Source organism: Rhopalosiphum padi, chromosome 1 (assembly GCF_020882245.1).
Source record: "Rhopalosiphum padi isolate XX-2018 chromosome 1, ASM2088224v1, whole genome shotgun sequence".
Lineage (NCBI taxonomy): Eukaryota > Metazoa > Arthropoda > Insecta > Hemiptera > Aphididae > Rhopalosiphum > Rhopalosiphum padi.
In genome coordinates, this window is record NC_083597.1 from 18,655,584 (window position 1) to 18,677,016 (window position 21,433).

The window sequence follows — 21,433 nt, forward strand, 5'->3', positions numbered from 1 at the left end:
TTATTACAGAGACAAATAAACGTATATTACATTAATTAGTGGGTGTTTCATAAAAAGCAAATTGGACAAGCGACTAATATGGAATATAATTTATAATGTATGCTGTTCTCTCGGACACACTAGTGTGCATTTAAAATTGTAATATAATTATAATGGTGCACAACAGTGTCTGTAAAGTATATTACCTGAATATAATATTATACGTTTAATACTATTTTAATATGCTTAATTATTATTATCCTCTTCACTTAACTTAACACCTGTATTATAGGTTTATGTTAAAAATAACCGTTTTGTTGTTGAGCTAACTCAATTTAATCTTTCAAAGTTTTTCCATACGTTGTATATACAGGTACTTTTATAGTTTTATGGTTAATTCGATTATTTAAATTATAAAAGTATACTAGTATCATCAATTATGCATGTTTTTAACCCCTTTCCATCGATTCGTCTTACTGCAAAATAATATTATAATTATTACAATTTTTTATATCATAGATATTTTTTTTATACTAAGTTATTTGTGACTTGACCATTAGTAAGATAATTATATAATTACGTTATTGGTATCGTAATTTTATTATGTTGATAATCATCTACGCACGTATGCATAATAATAATAATACAAGTAATAGAAACTAGCTCCGTGTAAGCGTTTGATTGGTTGATGTGAAAAAAAAAACAAATTTATAATTTTTATTTTAAATTTACTAAGTTATTGTAATTATTATTACCAGGATTATTGGTTATTTGTTGCAAAACTCACGTTCTGGCTACCTGACGAGTTTAGTTAAATGGGAAAAAAATAAAGGAACTAACAAAACTGTTAATACAATACGAAAAGACTAAAGACATGTCACCTTACGAAGATCACTACCTATTATTATAGTATTGTTTTAAATATCGCAATTTTATGTTTGTGTTCTCTGTCGTCCAAATTTTATTCAGCATATATTTTAATTTACCACTCAACTAAATTGCAGATGAAAATCCGATATCCAAAGATCTTTTTAAATATTATATATATGTTTCTAATTATTTTTTTTAGTGCATTTTTTTGGATTGCTTTTTTTATATGAAATATTGTATTATTCAGAGATTTTATACTTTATATCGCTATTTAAACATTTTCTTCGTCGATTTTATTATTAATAGTAAGTACCTATAGTACTAAAGCGATGTTTAAAAATAATAATAATAACTTATGAGACGATAATACAAAGTAATATCAAAAACCACATTATATATAAATATATATTTATAATATATTATGCAGAAAATGTGATATTCAAGTATTTTTAAATTATATATATAATAATTTCTGATGAATGACTTCATATGATTCGTAGAAGAATTTTTAAATATAATTCAATTATACTCGTACAATTATATATTAAATTAAAAAAAAAAAATAGCTACCATATGAATTTTTAAACGCTTATTTCGATAATTGTATGCAACAAATGATGTATGATAATATGTCTGTATAGAAAATAAGTGTAAATTGTATTATAAGGAACCAAATGAATGAATACAATTTTTCGTTGTTGTTCGTGGTATATTTTGTTAATGCAGAATTGAATTTAAAAAGACAAACATTCAAAAAATATACAGATAAAACAATACCAATGTAGTTGTACCTACTTGTTTTCAAAAAAAATAAATCACGATCAATGTTTGCATTTTTGCATTCAAAAAGCTATTCTGTTCGAAATTCGTGTTAGTAATATTATTATGAATACGTAGCGCGTTTATTGAATGTTTTCAAATGTGGAATTTGCATAGCAAAATAAACAAGTAAATATTTTTAAAAAGTATTAAATATACGCCAACATTTAACATGATCGATAATCGTAAACATAATTAAATATTGTGTTGAAATAATAAACAAATAATAAACTCATTTATTCTTAATTTTATTCACAGAACAAAACAAAAATATTTATGTATACCACTATATGTAATGTTTTTTATTATTATATATTAACATTTTTTGGAAACAAGTATTTATATTTTTGATGTATTTTGATAATCATTTTTTAATTTTAAATTTAATAGTAAAGTTTACGTGAAAACGTATTTAAATATTAAATAATAAAATAAGAATTATATTCTTAAACTGAATTTACGCGTATTGAACATGGAAGAACTCATATTCACTTATATAAAAAAATAAAAAGTTATAAAATATAACTGTTTGATTTTTTTTTTTAAATACATTGAATTATTAGATATCAGCGCACTATTTTGTTTTCTGTTTCTAATCTACAAGCAACATATTAAACAAAATGCAATAACATAAAATTGTTTCAATGATTTTTGTGTAATATTTAAATGTTGAGTAGGTACAATAATTAATAAGCAATAACTATTAAAATAAATTGTAGAAAATAATATTAACTGAACATTTTAATTATTAACATTTAAAACTAATGACTCAAAAAATGTAATATCCATTTAAATTTATAAAATTTATTTTTAGGACATGTCATGGCGTAATGTTTAGCTATAGTAACTAAATAGTGCTGTGGTCAAGTACCGTCCGGTGTTGCCAGCTCTCGGATGGGTGGTCACTGGTCACCCAAGTTCCCTAGCGACGAAGCCCCATGTCCCACATACGGAAACACATGTTCCAAAAACCTTTAGTACCAGTACCATTCATGCCCTATGGCAAAAGAGTAACGAACATAACAATTCTACTCTTAATGACCCGAGTTGTTGAAGCTTTAATTAAAACAATTATAATAAATAATAATGCATTTTTATTTTTAAAAGTTTGTATGAAATAACAAATAATATATAATTCAAATCCAAAACATTAAACCTTTTTTTAATATTAACATTTATTATTTTTATAACCGGTAAAAGTACTCTATTATTACTTAAAAAATATGTTTTTTGTGAACGCGTTTTTATCGGTATTGTTGGTCTGAGAGAGAAAACAGATAGTAAACTAGTGACGTCATCTTAAAGAAGTACGGCCAAAAGCTAAGCTTATATAAATGCAGAAGATTATGATATTATTATTAACGACGAAACTGCGACGTTATTCTTTCGCATCGTTCCATCAAAACCGTTTAAATTTAAATGTATTCATTAATCTTTTTTTCTCAAAATGTATAATTTTTTCATTAAATAGAGTTATTTTTGACTCTAATTAAACGGAAATAATTTACACAGTATACGAACACGTTTTTGTATTTTTTTAGTTGACCGGGACATCTGTCTCGGTAAAAAATATTTATCACGTCCCTCTTAAATCATACGCATTTTACTGTACACCATCAAGTTTCAAGTCGTATTTTCCGTTACATAATGTAAGATATACATATCCTATTTTCTATTTCCCAACTGCACAGAATCTAAATATTAAAACAATCTTATTATTATTATTATAATTTTATGGTCGAAGGATCATAAATTCGCCATGAAAATATTATGTTTGCTATTATATTTTGCTGCTCTCTTTTGATGACGCGCGCGTGTGTTATCGATTATATAATTTTATTATAAATATAATGTATTACGGGACCCGGTTAACAAAATAATAACAACATGCATGTAGATATCCGTTTTGACAAAAAGTTTTTTAATTTTCTAAAAAATACCATATGAGTACTACATAATATTGTTATTATGTTATATAGTACTCGTATAATACCAAAAATACATAATAATATATTATTATATCATTATACCTTCGCGCGTTATATCAGTTACGACCAAAGGACTTTAAGCTTGGGGGGGAGGGGAAAGGGTACTCCGATAATATACGTCTGAGCTTATAATGTGAAAATCCTATAATATGGTCACTCGAGTCAAACCTATATATTATAGTAAATACATTGATCATATTTTTAAGTCTATGCATTATGTCGTTAAATCATTTATACTCACTCAAATTCGCATAAATAATTTCCAAAAATTCAATAAGCATTGTATGCAGTACATAATATTATATTGTACATATTATTAATATCTTAGTATTTTAATTTTTTATCTCTTGATTTGAATAATTGATTCGCGTTTGTTAAACTTTTTGAATTCTTTTAGTACAATTTATAGTCAACGTGTGGAAAACGAATTGACGAATCAAAAGCCAAATAGGATTGTCATTTTCACATTTTTCGATTAATAATAATAAAAATCATAAAGATATAAAATCGATTATTTTGTATGAATTTGAGGTTTTTTTAAGTAGAGAGTGGCTAGATAAAACGTAAACTAATACACCATTGATTTTATTATCTTAATATTATGGATCAATACAATATATTAACCTTCGACGTTTTAAATATTTTAATAAAACTAGAAAGTCGAAATAAAATTGAAAATTTGTATATTTTATAAGGAAATCAATAAGATATTCATGAACTGTATGGTATCAAGTAACATATTTGAAAATGCTTAATATTGAATGAGTTAAATAAAAAATTTAAAAGAGAAATAGCATTTCAAGTGGTGTTTGTATAGGAGATTAATAGGTTTACTGAGTTGTATGTAATATATTGGAATTAAAGTCTACGAATATTGATCTCATCACCAATGTATAATATATTCGTTGTAATAAATTTAACTTCAATATAATATATAATTTCGCATCTTTAGAAAAATTAAAATTTCATATATTCAAACAACGCGTCGTTTGTTAGTTACGATTTCAAATATGTCTTATATTGAACGTAATAATAATAATATGTACAATATGTATCGTATATGATAGTCTTACAACTTAACGATATCTTCGTTGTATCCGTGTTGTTTCAATAGACTTTGCAAGTATTTCGATTAAAATGGTCTTTCGAAGGTGATAAATGATTACACGACGCTTTTAATGCTATTACGTTTCAACACTTACATGTTTTTTTAATATATATAAACGAGGAATGATAATTACGGTTTCTTTTGTGTACTTCGCATTGACCGAGTATTATATAATTACGGTTGTTTTTAATGTTTTATTTTCAGCCCGACTATACATAAATACATAATACAATAATATAATGTAGGTATTATATACTATATATGTATAGCGTATTCGTAGGTACATACCTATCACTTATTTAAAGTGAGCTAGCTCATAATGTTCGGTGAATTTATTACATAGAATATATTATTTTAAATGTTTTCTCTTATCGTAATACAATAGTCTGACAAAATTAATAGAGCTAAGCCGCAAAAAAAAACAATATAATAATAATAAATACATAAATAAAACGCAATAATACAAAAATAAGATATTACGTATAAATCTTCTACAAGTATAATATATTGTTATTATTATAAACTTCAATGTTGAAAGCATATTTTGAATTTATCAAAATAAATTGAAATATTTTCAAATACGCTTGTGTTACTATGTTATATTATATCCAAATTTATGAGTCCATGTTTTTATTTATACGTTATACATTTTTTGTAAACATTATTGTTTCACCTGAAATATTTATTTTACTCTCAAAAACAAATTTATAAAGATATTTAAAGCTATTTCAAGTATTTGCGTAGTTCAGAAATACGATAACTATCTTGTTTATTGACTCTTATGTACACAGAACAACTCATCAAACATTATGTTTACCAAATTACGTTTTTTTCAATTTTAAATATAGTTAATGACTATATTTTCATATACTTAGACTTTATTGTGTATTTACTATTTGTGTGGCGATTCAATCTTATTTTTCCAAATAAATCACCTTTTACTCGTTAAATTGTTAATTAAATGATTTTTTTTTAATGTTGATGTATTGAAAATTGAGCAAATTGCAAATTATTTTTAATTGATTAACATGTGCACCAAGGATAATAGATCCATGGTATTTTTGGCAGATATAGAGTCTGTAATGATTTGTAAATTATAATTATAAATATTGTAAAGTTAATAAATATTAAATTAAATACCTAGTACATGTATTTTATATATTTTTTTAAATTGATATTAGAGACATGGTAATTACATTTTATTTATTTATTTATTTATTTTATTATACGGGATAGACCCATTTTTACAAGGCATATTGTACAGTTTACATTTCAATTAACATTTATGATAGTTAAAATACATTAAAAATATGATATGCTTAAAAATTTACAGTTAAATGATTGGTTTTCTTTAAAATAAAAGAATTTAAATCGCCAGACAACGTTCTTTAAGTAATATAAAAGTAATTGAATATGCGGTCTTTATGTGCCTATATTTGAAAATTCCAAATATCAAAATTTGAATAAATTTATTACTAAACAAAAGTCTGTGTTAGTATGCTAGGTGAATCAGCCTGTATGTTATACGTTATACCTAAGGTTGATAATATTCTCAATTATTAAGCTAAAGCTATAAAACATTTTTCAAACTATATGGTATAATTTTATAATTTATTATATTGGTACGATAATACTGGAATTATTACATTTGTTTAGCTAATTTTTTAGGTTGGTTTGAATGATGAGAATAATTAAATATTATTTGTAGTTCATCATTATTTTTTTTAACATTTAAAATGTGCCCGAAAAAAATATAGGTATAGTCATTTTCTATAAAAATCTAATCTTATACTTACAGTTTTATGCTTCACGATATAAGATCAAATATTATTATTAACGATATTTGTACTATATATCTGATTATTTGATTGTCCGCATGTGTAATTTTGGAAAATGCAACGTTAGTACTCCAAACATATAAACCACAGATTAATTATGTTCTCTGCTTCTCGATTCACTGAATTAGTCTAGTGTTGAATTTGCAAACTTCCGATAAATTCTATTTAAATGACGACGGACAATGTAATTTCCGTCCTATGTCGTCGCCATGCTAATATAGTGTTTGCCAATAAGGTTTTTGAAGTTTTTCAAAAAATCTAACAGTAGTAAACACTCGTTTATATAAAATTGTTAATTATTACTTATATACAATAATAACTTATGATAATGATAAAATACAATATTATAAAAATATAATTTTTTTTCTATTTAAAAAAATTGCCCGTCACCATTAGATGTAAAATTACATTGATAATGAAATATTTTGACTACATAGTTAATAGTAGAAACAAATTTTAAATTGTTATAGTAAAGTATTAAAAAAAATATAAATATTAGGTAGCACAACATTGAATAGGTACTAAGTTTTTGTGTTGTGTTAATTTGTGTGTTAACTTCATATGTTTTGAGTTTCTGATTATATAATTACTGGATGAACTTGGAAATGTTGTTAGGGTTCTGGATTTCAGCTAGGTTGTCGAAGATATGGGATTTCTCATATCCCTATCACATATTTTGCATTCAATTAAGATGTATTTTACTGTAAGAGAGATTGCACAGTAAGATTAAAGGCGAGGGTTTACTTTCTTCATTATATAAAAACGATTGAAGCGTGTATGCCCTTTTTTGAGCCGGTCGATAGAGATCTCGTATTTTTTTAGATTGTTGATGGAGAAAAACCAAGGTTGTGTGTTTTTTTTAACTTCTAGCTAATTTATATTTCCACTTTACAGGATGCGGGCGTAATATAACGACGACCGTGGCAAAATCAGGGACACGATGTCCGGTGGCGGTGGCGGCGGCGGTGGTGGTGGTAGTGGTGGCGGTGGTGGTGCCAGTAGCGGTGGTAATAGCCAACAGCACAGATTAGACACGATGACCATGTTGCGGCGGAGAAACCGCGGTAACCGCGGAAGGTTGGTCCGTTGGGAACGCGTATCCGAGTGGACTGGCACTGCGCACGTCACCGCCTGGGACGTGATCGTCCGTGATTCATTGCTGCACATCGCTTGGCCTATGTCATTGGGATCCGAGCCAGTCGGACCTCCACTGGACCAGTTGTACGTCACCGGGTAAGTGCACCAAATTATAATATGAATCGTATGGTCTCGTCAGTTATCAGTTTAAGTGAATATCACACGACTTATTACCGTATAGAATGTGCGATTGGACTTATGATTAATGACGATAATTATATATTGTGGCAAATTATACTATTTTTGATACAAGTCTGTCCAATATAAACATTTTGGAACGTGAATTCGAATATAGAAGTGGTCTGTATAGTGTTTATAATACTTTTGTTATACCCATGTATCACTATTATACGATTGACAGTTATCTCAACAATGCATAAGTGTAGGCCATAAATCATTTAACTCGGTTATACTGACCATTATGTAAGTACCTATTCTTCTTTTCAATAGTATACAACAATTCAAATTTTTAAAACTATGTACTATTACACATATTATAGAGTATTTTCCAACAATTTTGAGATTTAAAAATAATTAAAAATGGTTTTTGGAAGATTATCTATTTATTTAGTATTTTGATACATACAAACACGATTAGCATTAAAATATTTTATATGGCACTTTATTTTTTTTAAATGTAAACATTATATTTTTTCATAACTTTATAAATATTAAATATTTAAACTAATAATTGTTTTGAGTTAAATAGTTTGGTTTTCAAACAATAAAATCGGTGAACACAACAAAAATATTCTAATTTATTATTCTAGAATATTATATTATTTACTCACAATTTGCTTTAAAAAAATATGATTATATGAGCCATATCTTAGTATATGCGAGTACTTACCTGATATACATAGTTCATCAGGGTTATACCAGAGATTGATATTATTTGAATATTTTTGGACATTCAGGATATTCAATAGAAAATACTACCTCAGCGGTTAAATAAATTAAGCCTTTTTTCCGTACAAAAGATCAAAATAGTGTATTATAAAACGCATTAACCTCATCAATCATCATCCTATTATACTCTTTGAGTAGGATTATATTATAAATCTTATCGAGTAGCTAATTAGTTTGGTTTATAAACTATAATACTATATAATATAATATATAGGTACATACTACCTATGTGACTATGTCATAAGTACTACAGTGTCAATGTTTGCAGAGATAACCTTCAAAGAGAACAGATCCCAAAAGGATTAAAATGAGGTGCAGGAAAAAAACGGATTCGTGTATTAAACACAATTTTCGTTATAGTGATTACGTTGCGTGGAAAATTGATGATGATTTTAATATAAGTGTCACAATTTTTAAAACGCAATAGCTATAATATGTACCTATAGAACTAAGTTTATTTAATTATAACCTCTAAAATCTAAATAATAATTACGTTGAATTATATTGTCACGCATAGTTAGTGTATAGCAAATATATCATTTTCTGTGGTATTTTTCGTATATTTAATTTTAAAAGTATGGTTGTTTGTTGTAATATTATATTTGTATTACAATATTTACAATAACAAGAAAATCGTTTTAAAATATATATTTATACGTTAACTGTAACTATAAAATATTATTTATCAATATAAGGTAACACCTTCAATATGAATAATAATAATGAATAGTTTTAAAAATTACAAATATATTATTGTCTTTGTTTTATTAAAAAATTAGCTCAATCAATGGACTCCTTAAATAGTTAAAGTCTTAAAATCAGGGAAATAAAAATATGAAAATAAGAAACGATTCAACGCTGTTTATTGATTTTGATTGTGAATCATCAGAATAAACAAACCACAAGGTACTTAACATAAAATATGTGTGACTTTGCTTCACGACCAAACAGGTAAATACAAAAATAATTTCGTACACATTGGAAAAGACACGCAATAATAATTCTCAAAAGTAAAAAAAAAAAAAAACAAACATTATAATAATGTTAAAAATTGATCGTAATTCGACGATTTGTGTGCATTTAGCATTTATTTTTTTTGTAATTATTACCAATCATATACGAAAATATGTCACCGAAAATGGGAAACGATATTATTGTGTACATTTATATTATTATATAGGTACCTGTTTATTAAAATAATGCACTATTCTATTTTGTTTATTAGTGTTAAAGTTAGAATTATATATTTGAATACACACCCGTGCGTGGTAGGCACATACTATTATAGTGATAGTGAGCACTCGTTGACGGTTAGTCATTCTACGAACACGTATACGCAGTGTATAGGACAGCCATGAAAATCGGCATAATGACTAGTGACACCGTAATATTATGTACGCGAAAATATTTACGTAGTGGCATGTTCACCCGTGTAATTTTATTCTGTTATTGATGTCAGATTATAGGTTTACTAAAATATACAAATAAATGTACCCTGACCACATTGTAATATTGATGATATACCTACGTCCTACATGTTTATTGTATAATAGTTTTAGAACTATTTCATATTATAACTTTTCATAAAATTAAATGGACGCACCAAAATAAAATATACCAAATAAATACACTTAAAATTTATAATTGTTACATACATATATCTACTATATATTAAATTTAAATTAAATTAACCCTGCGTAGGTCTTAGGACGTCGGTAGTCGCATGTATTACATCCAATTTTTTTGGGGTTTTTTTTATAGGTTCTAAGTTTTTATTAAAGATTTAAATTATAGTTATATACTAAGTACATACTGACAAATATATTGAGATGAAGAAAAAATTTTTATTTTTATTTTTTACTTTAAAATATGAATTTTAATTTAATGAGAATAAATAATAATTTATTAGAATTTTTTGTTTTCTTAAATTATAATGCTATTCAATGTAATTAAATTCTTATAATATTCCTGTATTAATATATTAATATTTAAGTATATTACATATACCTTAGCTCTCTATAAAAAAAAAAAACAAAAAAAAACAAGAATACAATATAATATTTTACATTTTAAATCTTTTAATCATAAAAAAATTATATTTTTATTGAGTTGAATTATTTTAAGTCGATTTCTCACTATGTTCTTGATCACAACACTCAATGCAAATGTATTTTAAATGAACTAGACACACCCATATAAAACAAAATTCTCATGATTTCCTCGTACTTTTGTTTTTTAATAATTATGATTAAAAAATAAATGCGCGTGAATGATCGCACGGCATACACTGGTAATCCAACAAACTTTGAATTCCGATAACAACGACAACTTCTTCAAACGAACTAATTATATTAAACAATATGTCATTCGAAGATACTGAAAAGATGAAATAATTATATAGGTTTTCAAAATACGAAAAAAAAATTTATTTTATAATGGATTACAATAGTAATCCGCGCGACCTGCGCAGGGTTAACGTTGATGTACTTTCTTTAAAGATAAATGGATAAAATATAAAATATATAGTGACAACTTCAAAAGAAAAAAAGTATTTGAACGCTAGATGACTTAAGATAAAAAATATCAGCAAAGGAATAGTTTAAAAAAGCGGGAAAGTGGGTATCGCTCTGTTATATAGGACAGAGATGGAGAGTAGGTCGCTATAATGGATGTATTATATTTTAATGCAATGATAGGTATCATTGTATGCGAAAAACGATTCTGAACGGAGATGATTTGTCAGTCAATGACAATTAGTAGGATATATTATATTATTACCTATATTGAAATTGTAATAAATAGTTATTTTACACGATTTTGTAAAAAATTAAATTTCATACGCTTATAAAATTTTTTCTATAATAACGCTGGAATTTTTTTTACATTTACTTGAAGAAAAACTTATGGATAACCTTGTATTAGGTTTTTTTATCTTAGGTATAAATCACAACAATTTTATGAATTTTCAACTTCAAAATTCCTTGCAAATTTTCCCGATTTTGATATATTTCGTAAATATTTGAACTTAAAATGCTTATAAACAAAAATTGTGACTAACGATTTTCGATTTTTTGGGTAGCCAAATTTTTTTTATCGGCATTTCAAGAATAAAAACTTACAAAAGTCGAAAATTTCAATTAACTATAAGTAGCTTAAAAAAGATCAAAATATTTTTAAAATCTAATGGTAAATAGATAATGCTAATATAAATATTTGATGAAAATTTCAAGTATTTACAATGATTCGTTTTTGAGTTACAGCAAAATCAAAAAGTCAATTCTGTCGAAAAGTGATTATGCGTAAAATCTCCCGTTTTTCTGTTATTTTTTCAGGGTTTAAAACCGCTTCTTGACGCTTTTGAAAACTACTGGAATTTATTTTACTATTGACCCCTCCCTCCCACCAAAGTATCAACTAAATGAATTTTACTTTTCAAAGTAGGGCTGAAGTAAAAAATCGAAGCATTATTACTACTCCAAAACGTGATGACAGACACAAAAATAAAAATAAAAAACACACATCATTGTAAAATCAATACATTCTTCATTCCGTTCAGAATCTAAAAATTAATAATTAAAAAAGGTTATTATTTATTTTTAAAATATGTACTTAGATAATGTAAAAAAATTTTACCATTTAATTTATTAACCATAATAATAGATACATAACTGTATTATAGTATATATTAGCTTTCCCCGTGCACTTCGTTGCCCGTACAAAATGCATCCAAGTTAACTGTTAAGTTTGGTTGCTTATAAGTTATAATTCTATAACAATGCTAACATTTAGCGTAAGGATAAAAACTATTTTTGGTTTTCTGATTTGGTATGTAGATGATATCTCTGACATATAAATTTTACATAACTTTACTGTTCCGCCTAGAGCTGCAGTTTTTCAATCGATTAACCGATTATGTATCATTTGTTAAAAATAATCAACTCTATTATTCGAATAATCGAATAAATAATCATACAACTCTAAACATAATAAAGAGGTAATATATTGAGGTCATTAATCGGGATAACAATTTTCCTATCTTATGACGGAGATATAATAAAAATTTACACGTTTATTTTAATTATAGTAGATAACTCAGATGTTTTTTAATTTAGACACATTCTATTACAATTGAAACCTTCTCCGTGATATACTCTTTCGTTAAAAAAAAATCAAGAAGGTCTGATATGTACATATACTTTTAGAGTTTACCCTGTACAAATATTTTTATTTCACATTTATATAGTTAGATTTATTAAATTTCAAATGTTTTTATATAAAAAAAAATAGTTGATTTACATAAAAAAAAAAAATTAATTTTCTCGAAAATTGGATTTGCGTTATTTTATTTTTCTTGAATCCTTTTGACCTCCCCACAGTACCAATAACTACATCCAATTTTCTACCTATGATCACCACATTTTTGAAATAAAAGCATTTTTACTGTCCCAAAAGGTAATGACAGAGAGAAAAAGAAAAAAAACACATTGTTGTAAAATCAATACATACATCGCTCTGCTCATAATCTAATAATGAATTATTAAAATGTATAATAAAAATGTAAGCAAATTATGGAATATTAATAAAAAAAAAATAATTGTCAGAATATTTGAGTTTATTTACCTGAAGTGTTTTATTTATAATAATATTCTAAACAACACATTCTAGATTCACTAAGCATGTGTCATGCATGCACTCATGCACCCATGCACATAATATAATATGTATTAAATATTAAAAATAATATCTCCTCGAAACACAGATTCAATGACTTTATAATTATTATTATTATTATTATAAGCAGTTGTCCGCACATTCACCGGTGTACCAGAGCATTGGGTCGTAAAAATAAATTATCAAATAAGGGCGTGCTACTATAAACTGCATTGGGTCATCATATTTTATGTATAGCTCGCAATTTCACGAACAATCACTAGATACAATACTACACGCCGAGGCGTTCGTTCAAAAATGGATCTTAGGTTTTGAGCGATATTATCGGGTGTGTGGTTGAACAAGATTCAAGAACATATATTATAATATATGTAACAAGTGCATAAGCAAACCATGTGGAAGTTATGTCTCATATCGTCGCTGAACATTCGAAATTATTCTCTTTGGTGGCGTAACGTGTAAGTATCTATGTGTGTGTGTGTCAGATGAATATAATATGATGAGTTGTCTCACGTGTTTAGCTCATCTTGAACACATCCACGTCATATTCAAACTTTAAGACTGTAACTTTATTACTATACTCATTAAAAATATTAGTCTTAATTCAAATATGGAAATGACAAACAGACTATATATTATAAATTAGCTATTCCATGACATCTATCAGTTGTTTTTTTAGATTCTAAGCTGAGAGATGAATGTATTGATTTTGCAATGATGTTTACGAAATTGAATCTAATTTGTACTTTAGAAAGATTAAATAAAAAATATCCAGTATTTTTTTTAAATAATTGGGGAAAAAAACAAACAGCTAATTTTTACGTTGAATTAGTTTCCGGTAAAATCGATTTAGTTATTTTCTTGTAATAATTTAAAAACTAAAAATCGTAAATATTTTACATTTTCACAAAATATTTATTTGAATTTTTTTTTATACATAATATGATTTTTAAAATATTTTGACTCTCTTAAGTTATTTATTTATTTTTTAAAAGTCATACATTTTAGATTTTGAGCGCATTATCACGATGAGATTTTTTTTTGGATAAGTATATACGAAAGTTGTTGATATAATGCTTCAATTTTCGAAATAGAGGATAGATTTTGATATGAAATTGGATCAAGTTTGTATTTTTAATAGGTCAAACTTAAAAATTCTTAGTGTTTATTTTTATAACCAGGTAAAAAAATCTTTGAAAAATATAAAAAATTAACGAAAAACGTGAATAGTCATACAGGCCGTTTCCTTTATAATTTAAGTTAATTAATAATTGTAAATTATAACATCATGGTTACATTAAGTTATTTTTATGAAAATTATGTTTGTATGATTAAATAATTTTTAAAAAACCTATAATCGAGGTAAATCAAAGAAAATAACAATAAAATATATTTTTTTTTAATTTACACTGTATAAAAAGATTTTCAAGATAAACTTTAAGTACCTAAATAAAATTATTTATTTATTTAGTAATTAATTACATATAAACATATAATTTCCATCTAATAAAGCTATTACTGTGAAATAGAATGGAATAGGAGGATGGATTGTTTTTCACAAATTTGTATAGGTAGTTAATAATTATATGAATATAAAATAATTTAAAATTGCAAAATCATTATTGTGTGAATTTAAGTAAAAATCATTAAGAAATCAATCAACATCTTAAATTAATAGAGCTAAAAAAACTATCTTTTAACTAACAACTTTACTTGCTGAACGTTTACTTAACTGTATTAACTAACTAACTCAGGTTATTTTGTTTTCATTAACTTGCCTACTTTAATTTAGATTAAATATACTTTCGATTCGACCATACACGACGTACACAATTGAAAAAAAACATAATATCTTTGTTTAACAATGGTTTTCAGTCATACAGTGCGTTAGCCATCGCCACTGTACGTAATAACAAAATATCAATATAACTACGCGTAGGTGTGTGCTTGTATAATAATATATTGTTTTGACGTATCGTGATCAGAGACAAATTTTGGTTGGTTATATATATATATATTTTTTACAACGACCGTAGCGTGAGATTCCCGCAGCGATGCAATTAGAGTGTAACGGAAGTGTATATAAGTTGCGCGTCAATGTCGCAAGAACTTTTCGAATGTTTCTCGCCGTCGTCTCGACGCTGTATTCACGTACCGTGTTAACTACACTGCGCTTTTACAAAAAAAAAAAACTTTTGTATCTTGCGAAATGCAAAATGCAATTTTTCTTAAAAATTACTAACGTTACACCGGTCGAAATCACTATATTAGAGTAGCAGACTCGTAAAAATGACCCTATATATAAATTATTACGTGGCGATTGTAATAAATCATATTCACATCGTTAGGCATAGACCAGCTGACAATAAACGAACAAACGTGCTACAGCCGATTTTATGTGGGATTTTCACTCGTAGTGTGCCAACAATAATATTATTATTCAATCGTACGTGACATTATTATGAACACATTCAAATCGGCAACGGAAAACGGAATTTAAATTTACGCTATTTCATCGTAGCATTATTTTAACAGGTTAAAATATATAGCTGATTTTAGATTTGTGAGATTAATATTGTACCTTTTCTTACCTATTCGAAATTTATTACGACGATAAAAATTGTATTATATAATTATTAATAATAATTATTTTTTATGGCTTTTTTTCACTTTTTATTTTCTATGCTATGTTTTACTAGATTTTGAACTTCTGAAAATTATCCCTCTAGTAACTTTAAGTTGTTTATAACCTCAACGAACATTTAAACCAGAGGTTTCAAACGTTTTTAGTTCTGCGGACCATAATTTTTGTAAAAAAATCTTTAATGAAGCCCACTAATGACAACAGCACACATATATACGTATAACATACGTCGTATATATATGTACATCAATTATTAGAAATAGAATAATTTAAAAAAAAAGAATTGATATTGATTAAATATTATAATATTTTTATAAATAGCAACATACAGATGTTCTCAATATCAATTCTGAAAGATTTTTTTAAGTCATTTTAACCTTTTAACCATTGCTTTAAAACCTAAATTTACTGAATGACAAAGAGAAAATGTTTAAATTTTAATCATTGAATTTGACCATTATCTTATGATTTTACAAATTTCCGTGCGATTCCACGGATTTTTTTTCTCTTATACCTTATATGTTTTAGACATTAAATAAATTATTTTTAAAACTTTATTTGAATTGAATTTTGAAGTATACGTATACTTAATTTTTTTTTATGTTCTAGGAATAGTTTAAAGTAATTTACACATTTATAATTTCTATTATTTATTAAAAAAATGAATTAATATAAATATCTATCTTACAAATGTTCAACATTTAGTCCATATTTATGTATAATTGCAAACATCACATTACTTCTATTTTGATAGCCGCTAAAATGTGTTCACTTTGAATTTCTACACAAGCATTTACAATTTTAAGTTAAAATTATGCGACGTCGTACGAATATTTGTAAAATCATAGGATAATTGCCAAAAGTTCAATGATTAAAATTAAAATATTTGCTCGTTGTCATTCAGTCATTTTTAATTTTAGAGCCAGGTTTAAAAGTTAAAAATGATTTAAAAAAATTCAGTCTATCTGAATTTGCTATTGAAAACACCTGTTGCTGTTTAAAAAATGTAAATTATATTACGCATGCGCACACTGAAGAGAAATTGGTTTATATAATATAATATATATATACATGTATTTTACTTATTATTTTATTATAATAAACATAAATCTTGCTGTTAAATAATTGTAATTATTACTAATTGATTAATTGGAAAATCGAAACTTATTTTATTGTTTTATAGTTTATTCATAGTCTAGCGTTTAGGTCAAATACTGAACTATTTTAATTGGCGGTCGAATGTTTGAGTATGATTGTTAGAAAATTCGATACTTAAAACTTATTAAAGTTAAGGACTTATTATCATGATATGGTATATGGTACGCATCGTATCCTTATAGGCTAGTAAATAGATATCAGATAACGATATGGCGCGATTACCCACATAAGTTATCCCCTTCTTAAAAATAGTGTTTTTTTTTAAATATTATAGTGAATTGTCATATTATCAAAATTGAAGATAAGACAATTATAAGTGTTCAAGTCTTCAAGCACTGATTTTTTTTTATGTTTTAAATTTTAAGCAAGATATGAATATCTTTTTTTTAAATATTTTATTACGTTTTAAGTTAAAAATTACCGATTAACAACAGTTTTATTTTCAAAATTACTACAAGACAAAAAGTAAAGACTATTGGAGTTATTGGATGATTCTAAAAACATATTTAGCTATCAGTGTACAAATTGGATTTTAAATAATTAATTTATTATAATGGATTTAAAAAAATTAAATTTAAAATTGTTAATAAATAAATTAAAATACTTAACCTAAATTAGTTATTAAGTATTTAAACTTAAATGGAATTACTAAATGGAATATAAAATATATTATAATATAATATATAATTAAAATATATTAGAATTTTATCTTGTACCTAGTGTCCTAGTATTTCAATAATAAAATCTTTACAGTTATAAATTAAAGTAAAAAAAAACCTTTTTTTTTTAAGGAATATGTCCAAGAAAAAGAGAAATATTTCTGGAATATTACTGGTTCTCAGGAACGTTCCTAAGATAATACTACTAGTAATGTTACAACTGTACAGCTGTTGTGGAAGAACCAAGCGATTAGGTTTTTTTTAACAAATAATATTATAAACATGTATGCAGGCAGGTGCAGATTATTTAGAGGGATTTTAATTAAAAATAAATTTAAATGTACGTTTAATTTGTCTTGTACCTACATATAATTGCATGCAGTTATTTAGAATTTAAATTAAAACGAAATACAGTAAAGTTAATGTGTTAAAAAGTGTATAAAAAACATATGCTATTAAAAAACTACATATTATAAAGACATGTATGTAATGATTTATATTTATGGTTCATCTAAATAAATAGATAGGGATCGTCGTTTTGGATTAAAGTAAATTATTTTAAAATATAAAATAAAAGTTTAAAATTGTTAAAACGCATGCAATTTATTTACGTATAAAATAATATATTCGTATACCTATTTAAATATTTTTTTAAACTGAAACTTTCAATATATTTTTTTTAAATCTAATCAAGTCGATTGTTGTGGATCTTATTGAATACTTAATAATGTATAAAAAGAATGACGATTTAATATTCTTTATTAAATTAAAAGAAAAATTAATAAATAACATAAAATATTTTTTCATAACCTTTTTGTTTAATAGGAATAAAAATATTATATTATAATGTAGAGATTAAATACGGAATTAAACGGCTTGTAAACGTAAAATGATCATATAAATTTAAATAAGGAGCACATTGATGACGTGTATGTAATAGCACTTAATGTATAATATCTTAGAAACTCGCAAAAATACCTACTTAAATAATGAATACAAAAATTGATAAACATTAAATTTCTGAAGAAAAATAATATTAATTATAGTATTAAGTTAGAGTTCTGAAATGTTTTATAAAAACATGAAGTATTTTAACATTTTTTTTTTTTTTAAATACAAATTTTAACAATATATTAATGAATTGAGTGCCATGGTCTAAATATTACTATGTTTAATTATATAAGTATATAATGCTATCAAACTGTCACTAATGACAAAATTACCTAAAAACAAAGATAATTAGAAAAAAAGGAAAAACAAATTTTATTAAAATATTGAAATAAATTTGCAATTTTCAAACATTAATTAAATATAATATATACCACTATAATACTGTAATTTTAAAAATTTGTCATTAAATTTATGTAAAAAGTCAGTGGATAATTAAAAACTATCAAATTATAATAAAATCACATAACCATGATTAAAGTCTAAGAATTTTGAGAATTGAAAAATCCTATAAAAACGACATATTGCTTATTTGAAGAAGAACATATTATTATTGTTCATCAATAGTCTTCATTCATCAGTGATGTACACATATAGATGCTTCCCCACCTGGACTTTGCTGAAGTATGTTTGATAATCATAATATAAATTCAGTTTTAATTAAAACATGTGTTTTAATGTATGGTAGGTATTTATCATAATTAAAACCCCAGCCCCTTAAAAATGTATCTGAGAATAATTAGCTTATAGTGGACATAATTCTTATATTCACACTTATAGTTGTTAATACTCTTAGGACTCTTTTATGACATAGTTACTGTCCATTTAAGTTACTAAGTCTTAGTATTTAAAATAAACATGCACTTAATTGCCTATATTATATCTATATAATACATGTGTGTGTATACTATGTAAATATAACTATTTGAATAACCCGGCTTCGCTCGTGTGTTAACGATTAGTATATAAATTGTTTTTTTTATTATAAATTATAATTAAGATGTTTAAAGTATATAGCCATGTAATATATAATACTTTTTATAATTTAACTTAATTTTTTTATATTTATAACTGAAATGACAAATTAAATTAAATTGGAAATAATATGAGCGATTTACTCTTTGGCTCATTTAGTACAACCTTGTGAAAAATAAATAGTTAAATTATTTAAATGACACGCTGAAAAACCGTTACCTTTAAATAAAAAACCCCTATACCTACCCTAAAAATGAAAAATTGGGTAACGTGGTGGCATTCAAAAGAGTACTTGGAACATCTCTGAGAAAAAAAAAGGAACATAAAAAAGGTCTGTTCTTTTTTTTATATATAAATATATAAGGATTCCAAGATTATGTGAAGAAGATTTATTTTTATCGTAATAAATACCAAAAATATTTTGAAAATAAACCACAATTTGGCTTGTCTGTTATCATTATATTATAATAACATAATATTACTCCAACAATAACGAATATCGACACAATATGATAAAAATGAGAATAATTATAATATCTTTGCAATTATTTAACATTATTTGCGTGCAAATATTTATTATGTATGTTTTAAATTCACATTTAATAATTCTAATGACAAATAATAATATATGACATAAAGTTAAAACCTATTTATAAAAGAGACTGTGACAAAATGATAAACAATTACTGAAAAGTAAATTCCTTAAATTTTTATTAATCGTACATCTGCAGTATTTAAAATTTTAATATCAGAGTATTCAAAAGTAGTCAAATATCGAGCTCTAATTCTCGTTAATCCGATGAATTTAATAATAATAATTTGATTTTAACATAAATATGCTTTATTAATATTATAATCATGCCAGTGTTGGCCAACCAACCTACGGGTTATTTCATCATATTCGTTTCAAAAAAAAAAAATAAAATAATAAAATATTATGATGAGTAGGGTTTTGAATTTAAATCTATTTTTCGCAGAATTAGTAATTTTTACCATTCCCTAAAGTCGGTACCCGGAAATAAACACATTAGCACCGAGGGTAATGTGTGTATCTGTTAATAATGTTTATTATACTTTTATGTGCGAAAAAGTTTTTTTCAAATAAGTTTATTATAAAACCATATACTATAACTGCAGCTGAACAAATTTAACAAATTAACGTTCTAAAGATTTAATGCTCTTGTATTATACTATACTTCAACCTAGACTTGCTCAGGTATTATATAAAATAGTAATTCGGAAAGCATATTCATGTAAACGTCCACATAAAAAAGAATGGTTTTATTTTTTTTTGTACAAAAATATGAAATATATTTTTGAGAAAAAATTATATTTGCATACAATTTTATTTTATTTGGGTATTGTAGGTTATTTACTAAATACAGAATAATTTTATTCAATTTATAATTTATTGTGTTTAAAACTCAATGCTTCATATCTAATATCAGTAATATCATTAAATCAAATAAATATACACCGTAAATAAAATAAAAAGAGGAAACATGTTATAACCTCTTCTTAAGTTATACGATTATAATATTATATACAATTGCCGTGCCATGGTCGATCTCACTTATTGTATTTATAGGTATATTATATACAAGTAAATTAATATAAACATGCAATTTTCAAAGATACGTTTTTTAATCACAGAGTATTTTTTGTTTTGTATTATATGATATAAATATATAGGTAATACAAAACAAAAATCAATACAACCGTATCAATAA

At 25.1% G+C, this 21,433-nt stretch overlaps 1 protein-coding gene across 1 annotated transcript in view; it reads left to right on the forward strand.

Annotated features, from left to right (window-relative positions):
- The window catches only part of LOC132918880 (GTPase-activating Rap/Ran-GAP domain-like protein 3), a 327,934-nt gene that overhangs the window by 23,667 nt on the left and 282,834 nt on the right, over nt 1-21,433 (forward strand). The window contains exon 2 of the mRNA XM_060980221.1: nt 7,497-7,835. Within this exon, the coding sequence (XP_060836204.1) occupies nt 7,543-7,835 (293 nt within the window). The 5' untranslated portion in view covers nt 7,497-7,542. The remainder of the gene's footprint in view (nt 1-7,496; nt 7,836-21,433) is intronic.